Source organism: Anastrepha obliqua, chromosome 3 (assembly GCF_027943255.1).
Source record: "Anastrepha obliqua isolate idAnaObli1 chromosome 3, idAnaObli1_1.0, whole genome shotgun sequence".
Lineage (NCBI taxonomy): Eukaryota > Metazoa > Arthropoda > Insecta > Diptera > Tephritidae > Anastrepha > Anastrepha obliqua.
Window position 1 is genome coordinate 45,695,338 of NC_072894.1, and position 23,332 is coordinate 45,718,669.

Consider the following 23,332-nt stretch of genomic DNA (forward strand, 5'->3'; position numbering starts at 1 on the left):
ATTTAGTTAAACTAGGACTAAATATTTGGAACTGGGTTTATTTTCTTTACTAGTATAGTTAAGTTAAGTCCTCCGGAGTTACGAGTTACATGCTCCATCCGATCAGTCTAAGATTTTACTAGTTTTTCCAGTAAATCTGGCGTCACTGGTGGCTTGAATATTGCGATAAATCGATTCTTATATACGTTGATTGTCAAGTTGCAGTGTCTTGTCGTCGATGTTTAGTTGATTTATTTTTGGAAAGAAAAATGTCGTCAACATGGCTCAATAGTGCTTGACATTCGCAAGGCAGCTCTTTTTTTTATTTTGTTTTTATTTTGAAAGAAATAAGGGCCGGTGATGTGGCCTGCGTGTAAGCCATACGTAAAATGGGGCAAAGTTTTCCATGATATTGGTTTATTTGATTTATGAAATAGATTTTTTCAAAGTAAATTTCCACAGCTTGGAAGCATTGTACTGGAATTAAAAGATTCAAGATGACTTGCCACACCTAACTGAACAGAAATGTTAATTCAGTTTGTGAATCTTGGCATAGTTATCTATATCGATGGTACTCATGCAGCTAAAAAATTCACGATACTATGCTTTAATAAGAACCAGGTTTGATATAAATCTGCTATATTCAGAGCCATCTGAAAAATCTATGTTTATACATTAGCATTCAAATATTTTTGTTTTCCTGTTAGCTTTGAAAGCTTACAACGGCAGAAGAGGAAAAGTAAATTTCAAATAAAGTTATGTATTTTATAATCCGCGTTTACAATAAAAGCGACGTGACATATTGCGAAAAATGGTCTATTGTCATTTTGCTGTTTATTAATTTTTTTTTAATTTTTTATAAAAATAAAGTTCATAAAACATAGAAAACCATATATGCAAAGTTTCACACTTTACATGAAATTAAAAAAATAATAAGTTTAAAAAAATGTTCATAAAAATTTCAAAACTTTCAATCAGAACTTTTAGAAAGTTTTCAAGTGTTCAGTTGTATAACCTATTGAATTTTGGTATAAAATCAAAAAGTGGCAATTTAAGTGGCTCAAAATCCGCGAATACTTTTGATGATTTTTTTTTTTTGTTGATAAACAACATTTTTATTCTACTCATTCGGATAAGAGTGCCTTAACAATCACTCATGGTTTATTATACCAAAACTTATTTCATTACCGTGTAAATGAAAAGGTTTTATTAGTGTTCAATATTTGAGTGCACAGACACTCGTAAATTTATTTTGATTTTAATTTGCTTAAAACCAATTTTACTATCAGCTGCTGGCTCTAAGCTAAAAACTGTATTTCTCTCCATTGGTGGAGCAATATGAAGACACACGCCACAAAAAGGAGGAGCACCGCTAAGCACCCAAAAAGTGTGCAGGGATTAATTTTATATATATTGTATATGGTGGGCACTAAATCCTCAAAAAGAATTCTTTGAACTCCTAGGTTTTTAACTTTTTTTATATATGTGTATAAATACAAGTGTGTTGTTATTTGTTTATAAGCAGCTGCCATTATATTTATAACCACTTCCACTCATAAACGTCCATAAACCCATGAAAGCCAGCATTCACCGGCTATTTGCATGTTTCCGTGCTGTATATACATACATATACACATATATGCACGTATATATTATATTTCTGAGTGTGCGGGAATTTTACTTACTTTGGGCTAAGTGCTGCCCAACGGTTTTGCTGGTCAATGAATACTACATTGTTGCGCCTTTTAACGCTTGCCTCAATTGCAATAATAGTAGAGGGTTTTTCAAAGGTGGCGCCTAGATTTTAGTAGTGAAACGGTAAATTTTCTTTATTTCTTGGGCCATCTTTGACATTTTCCAAGTAGACAGATTTACACTTTTACACGACGCAATAAAATTATTGAAACTTATTATGAAAATAGACGATCTTTAAGAACAACACATCGCAAAAATCGGGATTTTAATGGTGGAAATGATCATCCGAATGAACTAACAACTACAAGTTTGTGAAAAAGTTTCAAGAAACTAGTACTGTCGGAAATAGAAAAAGAGCTGTAAGACCAAAAACGGGAGCACATATTATTGAGAATATTTTGCTGTACCATCAACTGATGCTTTGCAATCTCCAATATCCATATCTCGATGTTCTTAATACTTAGGCATTGATTAATTCGCGTTTGGCGGATTTTATCTGTGTGCGTGCTCATGGTAGGCAATTAAATTATGTAATTTTTCACACGAAATTGTTAAGAGCCGTTAAAAAAAAAAATTGCGAAACGTGAAGGATTCTTAATGCTTACTTGCTTTATTTTAAAACAACATCGAGGTGCGTCTTTTGAAGGACCCTTTATTTAGTATGATACGACACACGACAATAGCAACACTGGGCCCAAATTCTTTATCTTTTTATTTTTATAGCTGTAGCAAAAAATACCAAATAGCCAATTCAACAAATTGTGTATAAAAAAAAAAAGTTGAGAAAAAAGTTTCGGGTATTTTTAATTTAAAAATTGGCACTTTTTCTGAAAAAAACAGCAGATCTCTTGCCCCATAAACTGCAGTGCTCTGAACTGAAATACCTTCGAGTATGTACAAAGAATAGTGCCCCTTACTTGGCACTTTAATTCAGTTGCAACTTCAACACCTGCGGGTGGTTCATTTGTTGGTTGCACTTTGTGCTAAACAAATATTCGTTGTATTTTAGGAATGCATTGCGTGTAGAATGGGCTTGGCTGCATTCGTTGGGGTCAAACATTAGCGCTAAAATCATTTATTAAGTTCGCTCTGTTCGCGCACATTGTTGCTGGGTTAGTTGTGCGCTCGCTTCTCGGCGACTCTTGAATGCTCCTCTGCTCATCTCTTTAGTGTAGTGGTTTGCTTACAGAGCAATATTTTATTTACGAATAAAGTTTGGCTTGCGAAATAGTGAAAATTGTATTTTGTGTGCACGCTTTTCTAGTCTAAGTGAGAACTCTCTTTGCTTAAATTAAAACAAAAAGTAGTGGATGGTTATGATGATTATGTATTTAGGTAATAGAAAGCGAAAAAATTGCTCCCATTTCTGTAAGGATTTACTTGGATTCATTCATTTCTGTAAGGATTCATTTGCAGTTTGCGGATATTTAAATCAAATGCTTATTTGAAACCACTAAAATAAAATAAATTTAAAAAAATTGTGAATATTGAATACTTTCGGTTTATTTGTGAATATTTCAAGGAGTAAATATCTAACTTAATTAATTATTAAATGCCCGCATTACTTAATAATCGGTTGGAACAAACAAAATTGCATCATTTGTGCGAAGATTTAATATATTATATTCGTTATATGGCCCTGCGCAATATAAATATATATACATACAATCTATAAATTACCACAATTTGGAAGCGTTGCTCTGGTATAAAACGATTCATGGCTTACTAAACCTTACGAAACAGAAATATCAACACAGTTTGCCATTCTCAGCCGTTGAACCAGTTGGTTGGGTTGGTGCGTGACTACCATTTGGTAGTGCATGAGTTCGAAGCCCCGGGCTCGAAACACCAAATTGTAGAAAAAGTTTTGTTTTTTAAAGCGATCACTCCTCGGCAGACATGTCACACCTCAGAGTGAATTTTTCCGATATAAAAGCTCCTCATAAAAAACCATCTGCTTTTCGGAGACGGCATAAAACTGTAGGATTTTTCCATATTAAAGTTTATTTATTTCCATTTCTTTCTATCTAAGGTTAATTTTAATACAATTTGAAGGAGTCTTTCATCTAAAGCTAACCAATCAATTGAAATATTTCTTCTTTGTGTTAAACTTTGAAATTTGCTTTTGTTCTACATCAATAACATTAGTTGACAATGTTTTAATATAACAACAATTTTCGGAACAAAATTGACATTTCTTAATAAAATATCTGTTTGTGTGTATGTTCGCTGAGTGCCAGATGTGCTGAGTTTTGTTCAGTGGGAATAAGCAGGCAAAGCAAAAATGAAAAAATGTGTGATCACGCATTTCCCAATTAGCTTTGTTGTTTCTGCTTTTTCGTGCTTTGCGTTTGACGCTGTCACGAAATTGTGATTTTTCATTTCTATTCTATTGATGTTGTTTTGCGTTTTAGTGTTATTAGGGAAAACAATTTTCTAAAAATTTTGCCTGCTAATTTATTGTTGTGTTGCTACAGACAAACTCAATGTACTGCATTGAAAAGCAGTAAGGTAGAATTAAATCGAATAGAAGAAAAGGGACTTGCAGCACTTGGTTTCCAACATAATTTTCTGATGAAAATTTCAATCAAAAGTACTATTTTCACGTGTGTACGTATGTATGTAAGGGCAAGATTGAATACTACCACTTGTTGAGAAGGTGAACGCATACTTGAAAATGTCTCACCTTTAGCCGTATATGAGTACACTGGAGATTAAAAAATATATGGAAATTCTTTTTTTCGCAGAAGTGTAATGTACTTTTTGTTAACAATTTGCTGAAAATAAGCACCTGGCAGTTTCGAATGATAAGTGGGCACATTGGCCTTAACAATATATTATTGGTGCTTACATCCTTTTATCTTTGGCCGGGCACCCGCTCTGATTTGTGGTGTGCTCCTTTATGCTTTTTTTCACAAAAAAGGAGGGACTTAAAGTTTTATGCCGCCTGCGAAGGGCAGGTGTTTAGTTATGAGTGGTTTTTGCGTGGCAGAAATACGCTCGGAAATTCGCGTCTGCTTGCCACTATTAGAAAAAACTTCTTTTAATTTGGTATATATTCTTTACTTATAATACGTTTTTTCTATAGTGCTTTTTTTATGATAAACCTTTGCGAAAGAAGGTGCAGATTGCTAATAAATAAGCAAAATGTACTTACGCCTTCTCGACCGCCAGTTTCACCTTTCTGTCCTTTCATGCCCATATCACCTTTGGGGCCTAGAAGTCCAGGTCGTCCCTGCAAGCGATAAATTAAAATACGTTTAGTGAGCTAAATATACTCGTATAAAAATATGAAAAAAATATATTGGAAATTTCTAAATTGCAAACTTTTCCTTTACTATTCATAAAATGCTTCATTTCTTCGATTACGTGTATTTGGATGTCAGTAGAATGGCTTTCGCCTGCCATTCTGCAATATTTGTTCCATTTTCCTTCTAACAACATTCAATTATCAGCAAAGAAAACAAATTGTTTGCAAGTTCCGATACAAATTGTCCCAAACGGCCTGGTTTTGCCACAAAATAAATGCAAATGTTGAAAAGTGAAATAAAAAGGAATTGCAAGCCACTCAAACGCAGTTCTAACGACTGTGGTTAGTAGCATCAAAAAGTTTCCAACCAAACTAAAAAAGAAAGAGCTAAGTGAAAACAAGTTTCACGAATTCATTGTTGAAAGTGAAAAATAAATAAATCGAAAAATAGGTCGAAGCTGCAAGTAAATAAAAATATGAAAAAGAATAACTTCTATACTGCTGCCCGGCAGCAAAGAAATTTTGAACTGGAGTAGTGCGGAATTATGCAATGGAGTTGCCGACTTTAGTGGTTGCAATTGTTTCTGAGCCTCCTGCCTTAGTCTATTGTGGCAATGTGGGTGAAAGCGTCATGAATTTTATTGGAGAATTATGGCATATTCGGAGCACTTTAGCTGAATGTGAATTTGAAAGTTTGACTTGCAGCCGACAAAGTGTTTTGCACATTAAATGTGTTGAAGCCGGCAGATGAGCAACGTTTTAGTGAATTTTTTGCTATATTTCCATCAGTGCCCGATAACCTCATATGTATGGTCCGCGTCGAATGAGGCATGAGATCAATAGTATAGTTATTTTTAAACTATAAAGGTTTGTTTCACATTAGTCGAATTGTAAAAAAAAAAGTAAAACAAATATAAAAAAAAAATTTGATGTTTACATATTTATTTAAAATAATGGTAAAAATCTGAATATTTTTAATTTAACTTACCGAGTGCCCGATATCGCCCATTGCACCTGGTTTGCCCGGCGGTCCTATTTGTCCAGCTTGGCCCGGTTTGCCGCGTCTCCCGCGCATACCCTTCTCGCCCTTTTCGCCCTTGGTGCCATTCATAGCCATGCCTTCGTAACCGCCAGCGAAAAAGGCCTGCCCTGGCGGTCCTTCGGGTCCGCGATCGCCTTTCGGGCCGCTCAGGCCTCGCACACCTTTTTCGCCCTTCTCACCTTTGGAGCCAGGCAGGCCGGTCAAACCGTTCGACCCAGCTGGACCAGGCTCGCCGTTCAAACCGGGTGGTCCTTCATAGCCTTGTGGGCCGCGCATTCCCGGCGGACCAGGTGGTCCGGCTGGACATTGACACTGTCCTCCCGCTGCAGCATTTGTACCGTTCAAAGAATTATCCGCATATACGACTTCACCGGGTGGACCAGGCGGCCCAATGGGTCCCAATTCACCAGGTAGACCCCGATCCCCTTTCAGGCCAGGTGCACCTGGTGCACCTGCCATGCCCGGTACGCCTGGTTGGCCAGGTTCCCCTTTTTGACCGTTAGGGCCGTGCACGCCTGGATGCCCCTAGAATGAGAAAATTTAAAAATTTTAATTTTTAAGGCTACAAAAAAATTAGCTGTACATCTGTTCAAATACTTTTATATTCATTTGCTCGTTTTCATGCTCAACGCCGCATAAATCACCAAACAAGCGCTCACTCACACAACCATGCACGCTTATGTACATTCATATGTACATTAATAAATACATTTCCACATGCGTACGTATGTATGTAAATAGGTCTAATGTATTTATGAAAATCGATGCTTAGGAAAATGTGTTATTGTGCTCATTTAACCTTACACACTCAGAAACACTCACTTGATTCTTCGCTCCCGTGTAATAATATCAACAAAAGCGCATTCCCTCCGCCCCCTGCAACGTGCGTAATTTTCAAATTCAATTTTCCTCTTGCTTAAATCAAATCATCCCAAACACGCCACTCCGGTCAGGATATAACACAAATAAATTTATGCTCAAATTTCAAAGGGGACAGAGAGACGACTGAGTACAGAATGTATGAGCACCGTACAGTTTTGCCGACAATAGAAAAAAACCAAAATTCATCATCCGCACACACTTGCGTACATAAATACACTTTTATGTGTCGAAATATAGTCGATGTATTTAAATATGTGTAGCAAATAACGTTCGTTAGAGAGTAGGTGGTGGTAGTTTACATATCGTCCAAGTGCCATGATTCAAATGAGTTGCCATAAATCCACACACGTCCGCCGCCTGGCAACTCATTTATACACATGCACCTATAAGTTGTTGTATGTATACGAGTACATAACTTATGCATTTACATGAGTATGTATGTAAACATCAATATGTGTGCTGGCTTGAATACGTAGTCAATTCTTCTGTCGTGCATCACACCAGCCATCCTATGAACCTTTCATCATCGTGAGAGTGTTTCTGCCTTGTTGTGCTATTTGTAGCGGTGGTTAGTTTACCTACACCAGGGTGCGGCGTATCAACAAAGCCGACTGTACGTTGGAGTATAAGTGTTTGCCTACATACATATGCATACCCCATTGCTCCTCCATTCACATCCATGTTTGCGTGGGTGATTTTGAAGGTTTCGCATCAATTATTAATAATGAATTATTAATAAACCATATAAAGAAGCGCGATAACGCGGCAGCCAATAATGTTGCATCTACAGTCCCAAGCTCTGCAGTACTGGCAAGAGCAAATTTGATACTGCAATCAGCGTAAATCAAGAAATAAGATAATTTCTGATTGTATGAAGGCAGACATTTTTCGTAATATAAAATATATGAATTATTTCTCAAAATACTCGTTTATGTATTACATAAACTTAAGGTAATTTATGGTTTTATAATAAAAAAAGAACTCAATAACCATCAAGCGTAAATTTGTTTAAAATAAATTGAATGATACTATAAATTCCTATTTATGAGGTAGCTCTATTGAACAGTAATCTGAAACTGTTATACGAGGTGTGGCAATGAAATAACAAGACGAACGCTGCTACATGAAGCCGGTTACCGGAAGCAGTTTGGCGAAAGCAGTACATCTTTCTTCTCCATACAAATCAAAATAGCCACATCCTTCATGCGTATTTACAGCGCTTCACAAGAAAAATGTCAAGTGTTAGAATAGAGTAACGAGAATTTGAACAATACAGAGCTCGCAAATAATTTCGTACTGACATATTTCGTGGCACTGAAAACGTTTTTTAGAAACCCTCCCTTTTCCACCTAGAGACCAAAAGCTAGAACCAGCTAATTAGAATTTAAAGGACTGTTTTTTGCATTTCTCTCGATATTCCTATTATTGTGTACTTCCACTGAGTTCTGAAGAACAGACCATTAGTCAACATTTCTGGGTCGCGCTGAACTCCATGAAAAAAAGTAAGAAATTAGCCGAAATATTGAGGGCCATTCCGTATTGCTTGTGAAGAGGTTGTGAAGAATTTTACATAAGGATTTTGACTTACGTATCTAAAGCGCGATTTTTTAAGAGCTATAGGAAAATTTTTCAAAAACGCTCACGTAAAATTCAAAACAATCTATGCCATTTTTATTTAAATCGATAGTAGAGTCCACATAATTTAATGTTTGAATATTATTTCATGCAAATGTTGACCGCGACTGCGCTTCAAATGGTCCATCCAATTTCCAATTATGGCATACTCTTTCCATTGTTTCGGCCGGTATCTTAAACATAAATGCTTTAATGTTGTCTTCCAATGCGTTAATTGAAGCAGGCTTGTCTCAATAGACATGAGCTTTAACATAGGCCCACAAAAAAAAATCTAAAGGCGTTATATCGCACGATCTGGGTGGCCAATTGACAGGTCCCGAACGTGAAATAAAATGTTCACCGAACTCGCCTCTCAACAAGTCCATTGTTACGCGTGCTGTGTGGCATGTGGCACCGTCTTGCTGAAACCTCATATCATGCAAGTCAAGCTCTTGCATTTTGGGCAAAAAAAAGTTGGATATCATTTCACGGTAGCGCTCACCATTCACAGATACGTTACGATTGGCAGCATCTTTAAAGAAGTGCGGTCCAATGATACCTCCAGCCCATAAATCGCACCAAACTGTGACCTTTTCTGGATACATTGGTAGCTCTTGCAATTCTTCTGGTTGATCTTCAATCCAAAATCGACAATTCTGCTTATTTACGTACCCACTGATCTAAAAATGAGCTTCGTCGCTGAACACACTTTTTCAATAAAAAAGTGGATCTTCGGCCAACTTTCCAATAGCCCATTCACCAAAAATTCTGCGTTGCGGTAGGTCGTTGGGCTTCAATTCTTGCACCAGCTGTATTTTAAAAGGCTTCACACTTAAATACAGGGTGGCTGATGAAAGCCGCTACCAAAAAAAAATTGAATAACTTTTTTTCTTTTTAAATTATCTGTTCCATTTTTGTTTTAATTTGCAGATTGATCTTTAAAATTTATTAAAATGGATAACTGGGACACGCAAACAAGAATTTGGATAGTCCGCCGCTATCACGCACTGGAGTCCGTAGTTTTGGTACAGAGAGAGTACAGGCGGATGTTTGGCGGCGATCCCCCGAGCAGATGGACCATAATGAGACTGGTGAATAATTTTGCTGAGCAAGGAACAGTCGCAAGAAGGCCTTATCATCGAAACCCACCAGTTCGGACGGAGGAAACGATCGCTGCTGTAGCTGCAGCTATACAAAGCAATCCAAGGGTTTCAACAAGAAGCTTATCTGTTCAACTTGGTGTCAGCCGACAGTCTTTGCAAACAATAATGCACAAAGATTTAGACTTATTTCCCTACAAAATTCAAATGGTTAACAAACTGAATGCAGCAGACTTGCCGATTCGCTTGGAATTTTGCCAGAAGATCCTGCAAATGGTGGAAGAAGACTAAAACATGTTAAACTGCCTTTTCATGTCTGATGAGGTCCATTTCGATTTAAACGGCAATGTGAACAAACAAAATTGTCGAATATGGAGTACTTCTAACCCACAGATACTCCACGAGACTGAATTGCATCCTCTTCGCGTGACAGTGTGGTGTGCGGTTTCTTCACGCTGTATTGTCGGGCCTTATTTTTTTGAAGAAAATGATCACACCGTTACGGTTACTGGAGACCGTTATTTGAAAATGCTGAAAGAATTTTTCTATCCAGAACTACGCCGAAAGAGAATTCCTTTCAAATCTGTGTGGTTTCAACAAGATGGGGCAACGTCTCACATAGCCCAGACTGTTATGACAGAGTTGCGACGAAAATTTCCCAATGAACTGATTTCAAGAAACTCCGAATTTCGTTGGCTCCCCATGTCGCCTGACCTTACTGCACCTGACTTTTGCTTGTGGGGTTTATGTAAACAAGAAGTTTATAAAACAAAGCCAACAAATTTGGATGAACTAAAACAATCCATTCGGGCAACAATTGCGGCTATTCCTGTCGCAACTCTCAAAGCAGCAATGAACAACTTTTTACTAAGATGCCGCACTTGTGTCAACGAGCATGGGGGGCATTTAAATTCAATTATTTTTAAAACTAGTTAAGCTACATTTAATAGAATTTAATGACCTTCAACTTGAAAAAAAAAAATAAATGAATTCCATACACTAAAAAAAAAGTTATTTGTGTTTCTTAATGTAGCAAAATTCATCAGCCACCCTGTACTTTCGCAAAATTTTCCACGTTGTTGAGTAACAGAGGCCCAATTGCTGCGAACGGCGACGAATCGATAATTGATGGTCATTATTACCAGTGGCCGATACAGCTGCGATATTTTTTTCAGTGCACACTCTACGTAAGCGTGTTGGTGGTTTGATGTCCAATAATGTAAATTTGGTTCTAAATTTAGTCACAATAGCTCGAATAGCCGCTTCAGTGGGTCGATTAAACTGACCATAAATGGAAGAAACGCGTGATAAACTTTCTTAACAGAAAACGCATTTTTATAATAAAATTCAATGATTTGCAAGCGTTGTTCGTTTGTAAGACGATTCATGGTTAAATTATAGATCAAGCTGAAGATGTTTGACAGTGAAACGAACACGAAACGTGCGTCAGCTGTTTAAACCAACTGTTTAAAAAGATAATAGCTAAAAAATCACCCGTTATAAAATACAGCTCGTGCAAGAATTCAAGCCAAATGACTACCATTTCACACATTTTCGTTGATCGAGTTAATGTTGATGTATTATTCAGACTTATTAGAAAAAGTAGTTAAAGTTGGACTGGATCATCGCTCAATTAGTTTGTTATTAAAACTTTAATAAATAAAAAAAATATATTGTATTAAAAAAATAATTGAGGAGTAATTCTATACCATTTGCATCTAGTGCTTCAAGCTAGTGCTGGCAGATTTGCAATTTTTGCAGCAAAATTTAAATGTTTAAAAGAAGTTCTGAAAATGAAAATTTATACCTACTTATAATATTTTATAAATTTTGGCATTATCGGTTTCTCGCGAAATAAACTTCGTTAATTGGCTTTTCCTAAAGTCGTTTTCTAAAATTTTCTTTTAGCGCTGCTCTGGGTAAGTTTGCCAAAGTTATAAAATTTTGCATTAGTTTTCTACTCCTGCAAATCAATGTTCGGCAAAAAATTGGGACTTAAGCCACAGGTTGTACTTTGAACGTACAACGTTGTGATTCTGCCAATCTTAACTCACGAATGCTTGGTTTGGTGGGAAGCTCTTCGGCAGAGCTATAATATCACTAAATTGGATGCAAAGGACTGCTAGTATTGCCGCCATCACAGAATATAGAACTTGTCCCAGTGTTGCCCTTAATGTCCTTTTGTACTTACTTCCCATCGACTTTTACGTTATTTCGATCGCTGATCAAAGTGCAATCGGACTAAAGGAGTTTGTCCATTCGAGGCAAGCTCTGAAGGGACGTGCTAACGTTTTCAGGCAGTTAACACCCCATTTCTCTGATCTTCGGCTTGTGGGTCTACCCTGAGTCTACCCAAGCAGGATTGGAACGGAGAGAAAATCTGTACCGATGCTTGTATCCCTGTCTTTACTCACGCTTTCAAGATGGAATTGGGGGCTGGGGTTCTCTCTAAATTGCTTTTAGGCAGACTGCTAGTGTTTTTTTAGTTGAATGCTTAGGGAACGCTGGACGAGGGAGGTCTTAACATTTTTTTCGATAGTCAAATTTCGATCAAACCTCTCACGACGCCTGGTCTATATCCTAACTAGTCAACTACTGTAAGGAGGAGATCAAATCTCTTGGGTATGCAGTGTGCCAGGACATTGAAATATAAAGCGAAATTAAATTGCTGATGAGCTTGCCAGGAACGGTTCGTCTGAATTGGTCTCAGAGGTCTCCTATTCAGACATCAGTGCTCCTTGACTGCTATTAAAAGGGAATCGAACAAATTATCAGAAAAGCGCAGGTCAGATGGAGCTCAATTCTTCGTATGCTATTTCGGAAATAATTTGGCCCAAGTTTAATAGATGAAAGACCCAGAAAGTTCTTAGGACTCCTCGCCTTAACTTTCCAAACTGGTAGCAATATTACAAAGTTAGGTTTACTATTCAATCCCCATCACTGAAGCTTTCTCTGTAAATGTCCTGCTTTGGCAGCTGGACGGTTAAGGTCACAGCCTGGGGTAGTGGTCTAACTTAAATGCCGTCAACCTTCTCCGTTACATTAACTGCTCTGGTTGGCCGCAGATATCTGCTCGCTAGAGGTCTCAAAACGGTATCAAAATGACGCTTTAGTGCTACTTGGGGAGTGCCAATCTGTACTTCAACCATTTCACCTACTCACGACGCAGTTTCTTTGATGGACGTTTAATTTAATTACTGGTTCTCCCCTTCTTGTTGCACAAAGACTTTCTGAATAAAATCGCATATATCTATGTGAGTGCGGGAGCAAGGAAATGTCGATGAATTTCTAATCACTTATAAATTGCAAAATATTTTCGTTGTTGATATAAAATAAATAACGCTCAGTACTGTAAGTTAAAAAAAATAAGGGGACAATTTATATTCCGCAATAATGGAGTTTTAAGTACCAAACAATAACAACAAGAGTAGAAATGGCAAAGTAATATGTATTTGCTGAGAATTGCATTTAAAGAGCCACAGAATAGCTTACGAGTGCCAAGCAAGAGCTGGAAGTGATGAATGAGTGTATCTCAAGTGCGCTACTCGCTACGCGCTATGGTTTCAAAAAGTCATAAAAACTTTTTATGCGAATAAGACACAATCATTCAAACACACGCTCAAAGACTGAGTCAAATCATAATAAACGCTTGATCAAATGGGGTGGATGAAAAAAAGTAACCAATAATAAACCATAAATCGCTTTTAATGGTAAAGCTATGAACTAAAAAAGTTCGGAATTTGACAGCGTAAAGCGCAAAATGCAAGCAAAATTACACAAATTTGTGTGGGAGCATAGAAGCTGTGAAAACAATTTGAATTGATTTCTGTTTGGGTCAGTTGATAAAAAGTTATGACAAACTGATGTTCGAGCACTGGCTTGCGGAAGCAATGAATCGTTCGATTTGACAATGGCTCAATGGATGAGCGATGAGACAAAAGCAAATTACAAAATTTGCTCTTATGATTAATTTTTATGTCAAGTTTAAAGTGCGTATAAAAATTGAAATCAAGGAAAAATATTTACTTTCGTTCAAACTATAGCTGGAGCAACATTCCCCAATCGAAGCTCATCAGTTGATCCAAGATACTTTTCAGACGGGAAAAAGAGCTTCGGAACTAAACTAGCCACGGTAGAGCGAGTTAATAGGCTATTTCTACGTTCAGTCAATAGAAATCGCTAGGACTTTATGGTATAGCCTTGTCTATTACATCAGCAGAAGATCAAGTATTCAGCCAAAGTATATACAGCACCTTTTCTGCTGGATTGTATACGTAAAAGGGGCAGAAGTGAATAGAGTATTTTTACTGAAGCCAGGGAAAGCAAAACAAAAAATATACATTAAGCAATTAGCCTCAGTTGTTTCTTTCTTAAAAAAATGTAGAAAATCCTGGATCAACGCATTATAGAGGTAAATCTGAAGGACCGATATCTCAGCATGAACCAGTTTGCGTACCAATCGGGCAAAGAGACTGCAATGCAAAGCAATACTATAAAAGTAGAAAAGACTCTGAAGTCTAGTCCCTGCACGCTTGCATTGCCCTCTCGGGAGTTTTCGGGGTCACACGTCTTATTAAGCAGCGCAATAAGCCATGCTCAACGGGTGCACAAATCTTAGTCTTAGTCACTGGGTGTTATTCATGCTCGCAACGAGAAAACTCAAGGATGAGCAAATGAAGGAACACAGATCAATAATGGCCGAGGATGCTCTCATGGAGTGCACTCCCTCCTTTTATGTAAGAACAGGTTATAGACAAACGCCTATACATGTTGAATGACCAAGAGTTTGACACACATGATTATACACCTCAGGGAAATATGGGCGTTTCATTCAGAAATGGTGCGACAATAAAGGAGATTCTATAAGTACAAAAAAGATTCATTAACCCTAAGAAGGTAACTTTTCATAATAAAACCGACTTTAGGGAATACAAGAATCAGAAATTTCTAGAAAGCAACATATGTAGGTGTGGTGCGAGATAGAACTCGCTACTGGAATACTCAGTTGGATGTCGTTACCAAAAAGGCCATAAAAATAACTTCCCCTTAAGCCACAGGAAGTGGATTTTCAATGTAATGGTTTGCCAATTTTAACGTATGGATGCTTAGTTTGGTGGGAGGCTCTTCCGAGGGACTATAATATCACAAAACTGGGGAGGGTGCAAAGGATTGCATGCTTTGGCATAACCGAATCATGTAAAACTTGCCTCAGTGCTGCCTTCAATGTCGTTTTGCACTTACTTTCCATCGACTTTTACGTTTTTTCCATTGCAGCTCAAAGTGCAATCAGGTTAAAGGAATTTGGCTTCTGAAGGCAATCCCTTAAGGGACATGGTAGCATTTTCGGGCAGTTAACTCCGTATTTCTCCCAACTTCGAATAGATCTCTCTATCCGCAAACTAGAGTTTGAGGGTCATGCTAAGGCAATCTTTCCAAATAGGCAGGATTGGGTCGAGGGTAAAGTCTGCACCGAAGCTTGCATTACTGTTTTCACTGACGATTCCAAGATGGAACAGGAGTCGGAACAGGGGTTTTCACTAAATCAGTCAATTTATCGTTATTCTTTATACTACCGAATACTTTATTTTTCAGGCATGCAAAATGCTTAGGGAATGTGGGACAGAGGGAGATGTTAAAATTTTCTCCGATAGTCAATCCGCGATAAAGGCTCTGACTACGCCATGGTGCAGGACGAAACTAGTAAATTCCTGTAAGGAAGAGATCAAATATTTTGGGTGTGCAAGTAACATTTCTCTGATCTGGGTTCCAGGACATGGGAACATTGAGGGAAATGAAATTGCTGATTAGCCTGCCATGAAGGGGATTGAATTGGCCTCAGAGACCTCCAACCCGGTCAGCGGCATCCCCCTGATAGTTGTTAAAGGGGAACTGCCCAAATTATTTCTCAGGAAAGGATGGAGCTCCATTTCTTCATGTGATATTTCGAAAACACTTTGACCCCAGTATGAAACACAGAGGGCTCAGAAAGTCCTTTAAACTCCACGCCATTTAATATATATATATATATATAGGCGACCATCCAGTGACCGGTAAGCACAGGTACACGTTTGTAAATTAAATGGCGTGGAGTTTATATATATATATATATATATGTATATATACATATATATATATATATATATACGCATAAACCCTTTTTGGGTTTTTTGCCGAGCTTCTCTAATTAATTGTGGCGTGCGTCTAGATGTTGTTCCCCAAATGGTGGGACCTACAGCTTCCAGCCGACTCCGAACGGCAGATATTTTAATGAGGAGCTTTTTCATGACAGAAATTCAATCGGAGGTTTCCCATTGCCTGCCGAGGGGCGACCGCTATTAGAAAATGTTTTTCTTAATTTTGGCGTTTCACTGAGATTCGAACCAACGTTCTCTCTGTGAATTCCGAATGGTAGTCACGCACCAACCCATTCGGCTACTGCAGTCGACTTATCATAGGGATCTGTTTTTTTGAAGAGTGTGAAAAATTTGGCGTACATCAATAAACAACCTTTTCTGTTAAAATTGCGTTTGCTGTAAACTTTTCACACAGCCCTTACCTAACCTGCGACTAATAGGCAAGTTTCGTTAAAGTTTTCGCCAGTCATTGAGATTAGGAGTTGCAACTTGATGCTTGTTTAATCCCTTTACTGATTTTGTTTACACGGTTAAAGTAGACTGAATGTAAAGATTTTTATATTTTAAAATTTGGCAACAATTTAGTAAAGAATACGTATAAGATCATAATTTAGAGTTTTTGCTTTAGTAAGAAAGTGAGCCAACGAATTATTATATATTTTAGTAACCCAAAATAATTGTGATCCCACTGCTTGCCTTGCGAATATGTGCAAGTTATTACTCTTCTGTAAGTAATTGACCAAAATAAGCAGCCAAGCATTAAAAGAAATTCGTTAGCAACTAACCGCCAACATGGCATATGAGTAACTTTTATGTATGCAAAACATTTTCAAAGCACACCAAGGAAAAGTTAGCAACAAATTTCCGTAAATTAAAGTTTAGTTACTTTTGAAGAAAGTTTAATGTCATTTTCTAACTTGTCACTAACATGCCAAAGTGCACACAAGCGTACAAACAAGCAAATTTATAAATGCACAAAAACAAGTGCTTATATGTGTGTGTATTTCAAATGCGTTCGGATGTGTGTGTGTGTGTATGTCCATGCGTATGTTGGTTATAGTTATTACTCGAACCAGCAATGTCGGATTGCCATTTTAATTTACATGCAACTGCTATCAAAATGTTTACAACAGCAACGGCAACAAAAACACCTGCTACTGCAACTGCAACAGCAACATACACCGTTAGCTACACGCAGTAACAAAAAATAAAAGCAACATCCCAGCAAACTTTAATGTTGGCAATGAAGTTAGCTGCAGTTAGTAGTTTGCTTTATGCTGCGGCCTTGGTATACCGTGTTCTTGTTGATCCGCTGTATGCATGTTGCAAGTTGCAGGTTTCGCTTGCTCTGAATGACTTGGTGTAGTTTGACGAATTGAATGGCTGTGGGCTGAATGTTGCGTTTGCAGTGGAAACTTATGAATTTAGTATGGAATACTTTTCATTTTATGTAGTACGTAGATAGATATGTATGGGTGAGCATGCAATGGCAGTGTGCAACAGTGAAAAGCGGCATACATACACTTGCATACTTACTGGCGTTCACGTAAATGCAAGAAGGATGTGCTCAATTCGGTTCGGACCGAACTTTAAATACTTGATCACATTTTAGTAAAATTAAATTGATCTGACTGCGATAATGTGAGTTATACGTTGCAACATCAGAGAGACGAACGGATTTGATTATTATATTGATTAATCATCGCATCGATCGGACGTGTTTCACATCGCTCTGCATTTCTTTCTTTCTAAAGTGGTTTTGTTATTAAATGAAATAACATTGTAGTGTCGATCTCAATCAATTATAAGGCAGTGCTTTGAGCTATACTAGGGGCAATCCTAGTTATAGTCTGAACTAAAACAACAAAAAAAAAAATACCAGTCTAACGGTTAGTGAAACCTTCCGTAAAACAAACTGAGAGAGAATGAGACGAAAGCAGCATTAGGGGCGGGATAATTATAGGTTCATTATAATATTGCTATAAAGTTCATATTTTATTTTCTTCATTTTATTATTATTCATCCTCAATGTTTTCAATTTCAACAAATGATACGAGTGGCTTATGATAGCTAAAATATGATACAAATGCTTTGGTTTCGATGTTGTCAAAAAAAATACCCAAACGGACCGAAGAAACAGACTTACAAATTTCTTCCATTTTCGTCTACTTGTATTCATATAAAAATTTATGTCTCTTCCCACCAAAGCTAAATGTATTAGTATATTTCTTCTTGTATTTATTCAAGGCCGAAATCCCGGCGGTACTGCAATACCGGGCCAACCCGTGGCAGAGGTGGAGCAAGCCCCTAAAACACTCCGCCCATTCCCAAAAATCAGTTTAACATTTGTTGTCCTCCGACGGAGGATCTATCAGATGTTAAGCTGATAAGAACAGATACCACACTACCTAGTCAATAGATTTTCTAATAAACCTTTTGAGAATTACACGCTCAAAAAAATTAATGTACGAAATATTTATACCGATTCACTTAAACTGACTTTCAGCATCTAAACCAAAAACTATTATGAGCGTCGTAACGCGTATAATACACACAGATACCACACTTTGATCTTAGGCATAAGGCCGAGAACCGATAACCATACACAACCAACAAACTACCTAGTCAATACATTTTCTAATAAACCTTTTGAGAATTACACGCTCACAAAAATTAATGTACGAAATATTTATACCGATTCACTTAAACTGACTTTCAGTATCTAAACCAAAAATAGAAAAGCAAAAAACTGTTTTCAATAAATAATCAGAAATGTCCTACAATACAAATTTCAAAAAAAAAAAAATTCCATTTTCGTCTACATGTATTCATATAAAAATTTATGGCTCTTCCCACCAAAGCTAAATGTATTAGTATATTTCTTCTTGTATTTATTCAAGGCCGAAATGCCGGCGGTACTGCAATACCGGGCCAACCCGTGGCAGAGGTGGAGCAAGCCCCTAAAACACTCCGCCCATTTCCAAAAATCAGTTTAACATTTGTTGCCCTCCGACGGAGGATATATCAGATGTTAAGCTGACAAGAACAGATACCACACCACCTAGTCAATAGATTTTCTAATAAACCTTTTGAGAATTACACGCTCACAAAAATTATTTATATCAACATATAATATAACGCTTCGTAACTAAATAACTTTTAGGCCAGCGACGACAGCATGACGCGGTAGCCGAGCGACTAGCAATGTGAGCTTCCGATCCAAAATCCTTGGTTCGAATCACAAGAAAAAATAAAAGTTATTTTTATTTAGTTCGTCGCTACGTTTATATCAACATATAATATAACGCTTCGTAGCCAAGAGGGTCGCTTTTTCGTTTCACTTTTCCTCGAATCACTCCCAACGATTCTAAAGAAGTTTTCACTTCAAAAAATAAAAGTAAAATAAATATGTCATGTGTGTGTGGAGAAACGGTTGATCGTCAGGAAGATGTAGATTTTTTGCTCTCATCTGATAAACCGTAGTATTGTAAAACCTGCTTTGACGATAGATATTCATCTATTCGAATTCAAACTGTATTCCTTCCTCCGTTCTCAGTAAAAAATAATGAATGTGAGAGTACAAATATGTATAATATTAAGCAGCAGATTACATTTCTTGCTGTTGTCAAAGAAATAGCTGCGCTTAGAACATAAACTGATCGCATACTATCTACTGTAAAAGTTCTACATGACCAAAAAAAAAAAACTATTATAAAAATCAGATGATCTCATTGCAGAAACTCGCTCTTTACATTCTAAGAATGAAGTCAAAGATATCGCGCTCTCCACACTAACTCTTGGGGTAAGAAATCTCAAAAACTTTGCTGTTAATTCTGCCAATATTCTCGCCAGTGCAAATGAAAATAAATTGGTAAATGATGAGAACACTTTGCTCTCTCCTCTTTCTGTTCGGTGTCCGCCTGCTCACAATGAGAACAATACTCTGAATACGCTCTGCTGCTGCATCTAAGCCTACGTCGCCAACCTCTGCTATGTTAACATTAACTACAACTGGCGATATACGTAATTATGAAAAAGTGGGCGTGGCTCGGCTAATTTCTATTTATGGGCTCATAATTTGTAACAGATCCGCATAATTTCGCTTCTTTCATAATAGAGATATCACCTTTTTTCTACTTTTATAAATATTATCATTGTATGTAAGGTGGGCGACCGATTTCACCTATTTCCAATATTTTAACCTATATTCGAGTTTGCATAGACATTGACGACAAACATCGACTCCTCGCATCATTGTAAGCACTCTGCTCTAAATATGTCTATTATTTAGATTCCCTTATGCTGTTACATACAGACCTTATGTGAGCAAAATTATAATACCCTTGTGCATGAATGGACGCGGGTATAACTATTTGAAATATGTCCTCATCCAACCTCGTCCGCTGCCTTGCAAATATGACGAAACACATAAAAGTTTTGCGCGCCAAGTGCTGACAGATATGTCTATGAGCCACTCAACCACTCTGATTGCCGTTCAGTCGTGCTGCCAGTCCAAAATGCCACATGTTAAGTACTTTATTTACAAAATGCAAAAAGCATAAACAAAACCGAAAACGAAAACATAAGGCATTAAGATCCGTATGCTTGAACTATACAAAAGCAGAGTGAACTGTTTATGTTATGTGTTTGGGAGTTAGAGCTTTGTGTTTACACGAATGCAATAACGCTGCTCGTATTGACGCTGTTGACGGTTTGATGAAATGTGCCATGAAATATGCAAAAGTGCGCGAAATTTTGTTGTTTCATGGAAGTTTTAATAAACGACTGACATGAGTTTTGCATTAATATTGCCTACTACAACGGTCTTTAGGCGCACAAATGAATGTCGATTATTTTGAAATGCTTTAATAGCAAAAAATGCCTAAAACGGTTTTTGCAAGAACTTGTACATATGTGTCAGCGGGCATGGTTTGTGCAATGGGCTCTTCTCAAAACCATTTCATTTAATGGCTACGAAAGCCCATTGTTATGCTCAGGAGTATTACCATAATAAGCCGTGTGCTCGTCTGTGAGTGTCCCTGTAAGTTACGTTCAGCGAGTGTTGGCCAAAGAGCAAGAGAGATAATCTAAAGATGATCAGCTCCGCCTTCCACTTAATCCCAGTTATATATTTGAACTTGATTTCTTATGTTCCCTCTTATATCCTTTTCACACGTTTTCGTCTGCTTTTCCGGTATCATGGAATACCACCATATTCCGAGGTTTAGTATAAATTGACGCTGTTTGTCGAAGAAACTGAGAAGCCTTTTTTCAGGCAGTACAAAATACAAGTCACTTTTACCTAGGAAGCGAATAGCGTAGTTTTGGTCAAATCTCTTTTCTTCTTCTTCTTTTTGACTGGCGTGATAAAAGCTTAAGTGAGTTTAACCGGTCGTTTCTTTTTCGTGTTAACCGACGCCAGTTGAAAACACCAAGTGAAGTAAAGCCCTTCTCCACCTTAATCTTCCCCTGCTATAACCAGTTAGTATCGCATCGAAAATTTTCAGGCCTGGAGCGTTTTTATCAGTTAGAAGAAGTAAAGTTCATACAGTTCATCATTCCATCGCTTGCGATATTTGCCGTCGCTAACGTACAAAGGTCCAAAAATCTTCTGCAAAATCGATCTCTCAAACACTCCTAGAAACGCTTCATTGGATATTGTCATCGTCCAAGCTTCTGCGCCACACCATAGGATGGGCTTGATGATAGCCTTATAAATTGTTAGTTTTAGGTCAAAGATTTGCGTGACCTAATAGTCATATAACCTTTGTCTGTCATCCTAAGCAGACAGACAAAGAAATTGGTGATTTAACTCCAAGTGCATGAAATTCCATCGAAATTAGAAAAAGTTTCCTAATAGAGGCAAATGAGTTCCAATGTGCTTCAATTCTCTTTAACAATGAACATTGGTACATATATATTTCTTTGAAGAAGGTTTGGAGTACATAATGCACTATATATTTTATAAAATTTCATTAAAATTCATGGTGAAAGATGTCAAAGGTGAGCCATTATTTGGCTCTCAGCGAATTTCATAGAATCAGCTGATGGTCTGACATAGCCGGGGTTAGAAATCGGTTTGTTTACGAAAAAAACTAAGGGTGTGTGATTAATATACGAAAAAATCGGGGGGAAAAAATGGTTGGATGTTTCTCCCAAGGCTCAATTCCTCTGCAGCGTTTTCTCGCGTTTACGTCAGAAAGGAATAAAGTGCTCTGAGTGAGTTACTGTTAACTATCACTAACTCTAATAGTTGCACAGTTAGTTTGTATTATTAAGTCCTGATTTAGTGAGAGAAAAAAATCGATGTATTCCAATAGTGATAGTGAGAAAATACGATTGATATTAAAAGTAGAAATGGCCCAGTTAGTGCTTGAAGAATAGTTTACCCTAATAATTCCTGGATGTCACTACCAGTCCATCTATCTATCTATTACGCTTATGTAGTTGAAATTTTCTTAAACTAATTATCAAAATATTGAAAATAGTGAAAGTAATTTAGATTACGATTTAGATTACAAATCAAGTACTGATAGAGAGAAATGATTTAAGTATACTAAAGGGTTTCCTAATAACAGGTGATACAGGTAAATGGGTTGCACTATCGAGAGATGATTAATCGTTTTATCTCTCGACCTTGTGACTTTTTTCTTTGGGGCCACGTGAAAGAGAAGGTCTACGCCAACAGCCCATGGCAATTCAAGATCTCAAAGATGTAATTAGTGCGGCTTTCGAGGACTTAGGGCCGCCACTTTGCAATTCGATTATGGATCCTTTATATTAAAAATAGCATTTTTCTTTGAATATCAAAATAACACCCCTTATTGGAAAACCCTTTATATATACATGGTACGAGTGCGGTATAAGCGGAATCGAGTAGTTGAAAATTTCCCAATTTTAAAGCTTATCGGGGCCAAAAATTTAGCCCACAAGTCCCATCTCTGACTCATGTCCGCGGAAGTTTTATGACTCGTGTCTTAAAATGTATATTGTTTCCAAATATATTCTGAAATTAAACGAAATCGGAAATATGATCTACTTTTTTTCTTTCCTGAAAAGTTACCAAATCAGACTTAGGCGTTTTTTCTTCTCAGCCCAGGTTTATGTATTGCGTGTTCTAGACAATAAAGGTATGTTGTAGACTTCATGCTAATGATATGTCTAATATAGAAATTTATGTCATGCATGTGGAAGCTCGTGAAATGACAGATGTCAATTATGTCATTACCAATGAAATAAGAAAGGCTTTTGGACAGAAAGAGTATGGGAGCGATCATATTACAGTAACATTTTGAAAAAAAATTATGTGAAACCAACAATACTAAAGAGCCCATATTTTCTTTAATTATAGTTCGGTGTTTTCAAAATTCTGTAAATGTAAAATTATTAGGAACTAATAATACATGTATTTAAAATTTGTTTTGTGTAATAATTCTGTATATTTTAAAGTGATGTGAAGTACAGTGGGTTGTTATTATCATTTGGTAGTGGCCGGTTTCGAAACGAGCATAAAATATCAAATGCTAGGAAAATGAAAATTTCTCATAGCGTTCGCCCTTCATCTGGCAATGGGGCAGAATAAAACTGTAGGCGCCTTCATTTGTGAAACAACGCATGATAATCGAGCAAATGCGCG

General features: G+C 37.2%; 1 protein-coding gene and 2 non-coding genes across 3 annotated transcripts in view; all 3 read right to left on the reverse strand.

Annotated features, from left to right (window-relative positions):
- LOC129241944 (collagen alpha-2(IX) chain-like) overlaps positions 1-23,332 on the reverse strand; it is a 377,459-nt gene that overhangs the window by 200,153 nt on the left and 153,974 nt on the right. The window contains exons 8-9 of the mRNA XM_054878494.1: positions 5,913-6,491; positions 4,832-4,909 (exon numbers count right to left, since the gene is read on the reverse strand). Coding sequence (XP_054734469.1) covers positions 4,832-4,909; positions 5,913-6,491 — 657 coding nt within the window. The remainder of the gene's footprint in view (positions 1-4,831; positions 4,910-5,912; positions 6,492-23,332) is intronic.
- Positions 17,935-18,128, reverse strand: LOC129243326 (U2 spliceosomal RNA). Its single transcript, XR_008582297.1, has one exon. It is a non-coding gene; the product is annotated as a U2 spliceosomal RNA (small nuclear RNA).
- On the reverse strand, positions 18,588-18,794 carry LOC129243172 (U2 spliceosomal RNA). Its single transcript, XR_008582255.1, has one exon. It is a non-coding gene; the product is annotated as a U2 spliceosomal RNA (small nuclear RNA).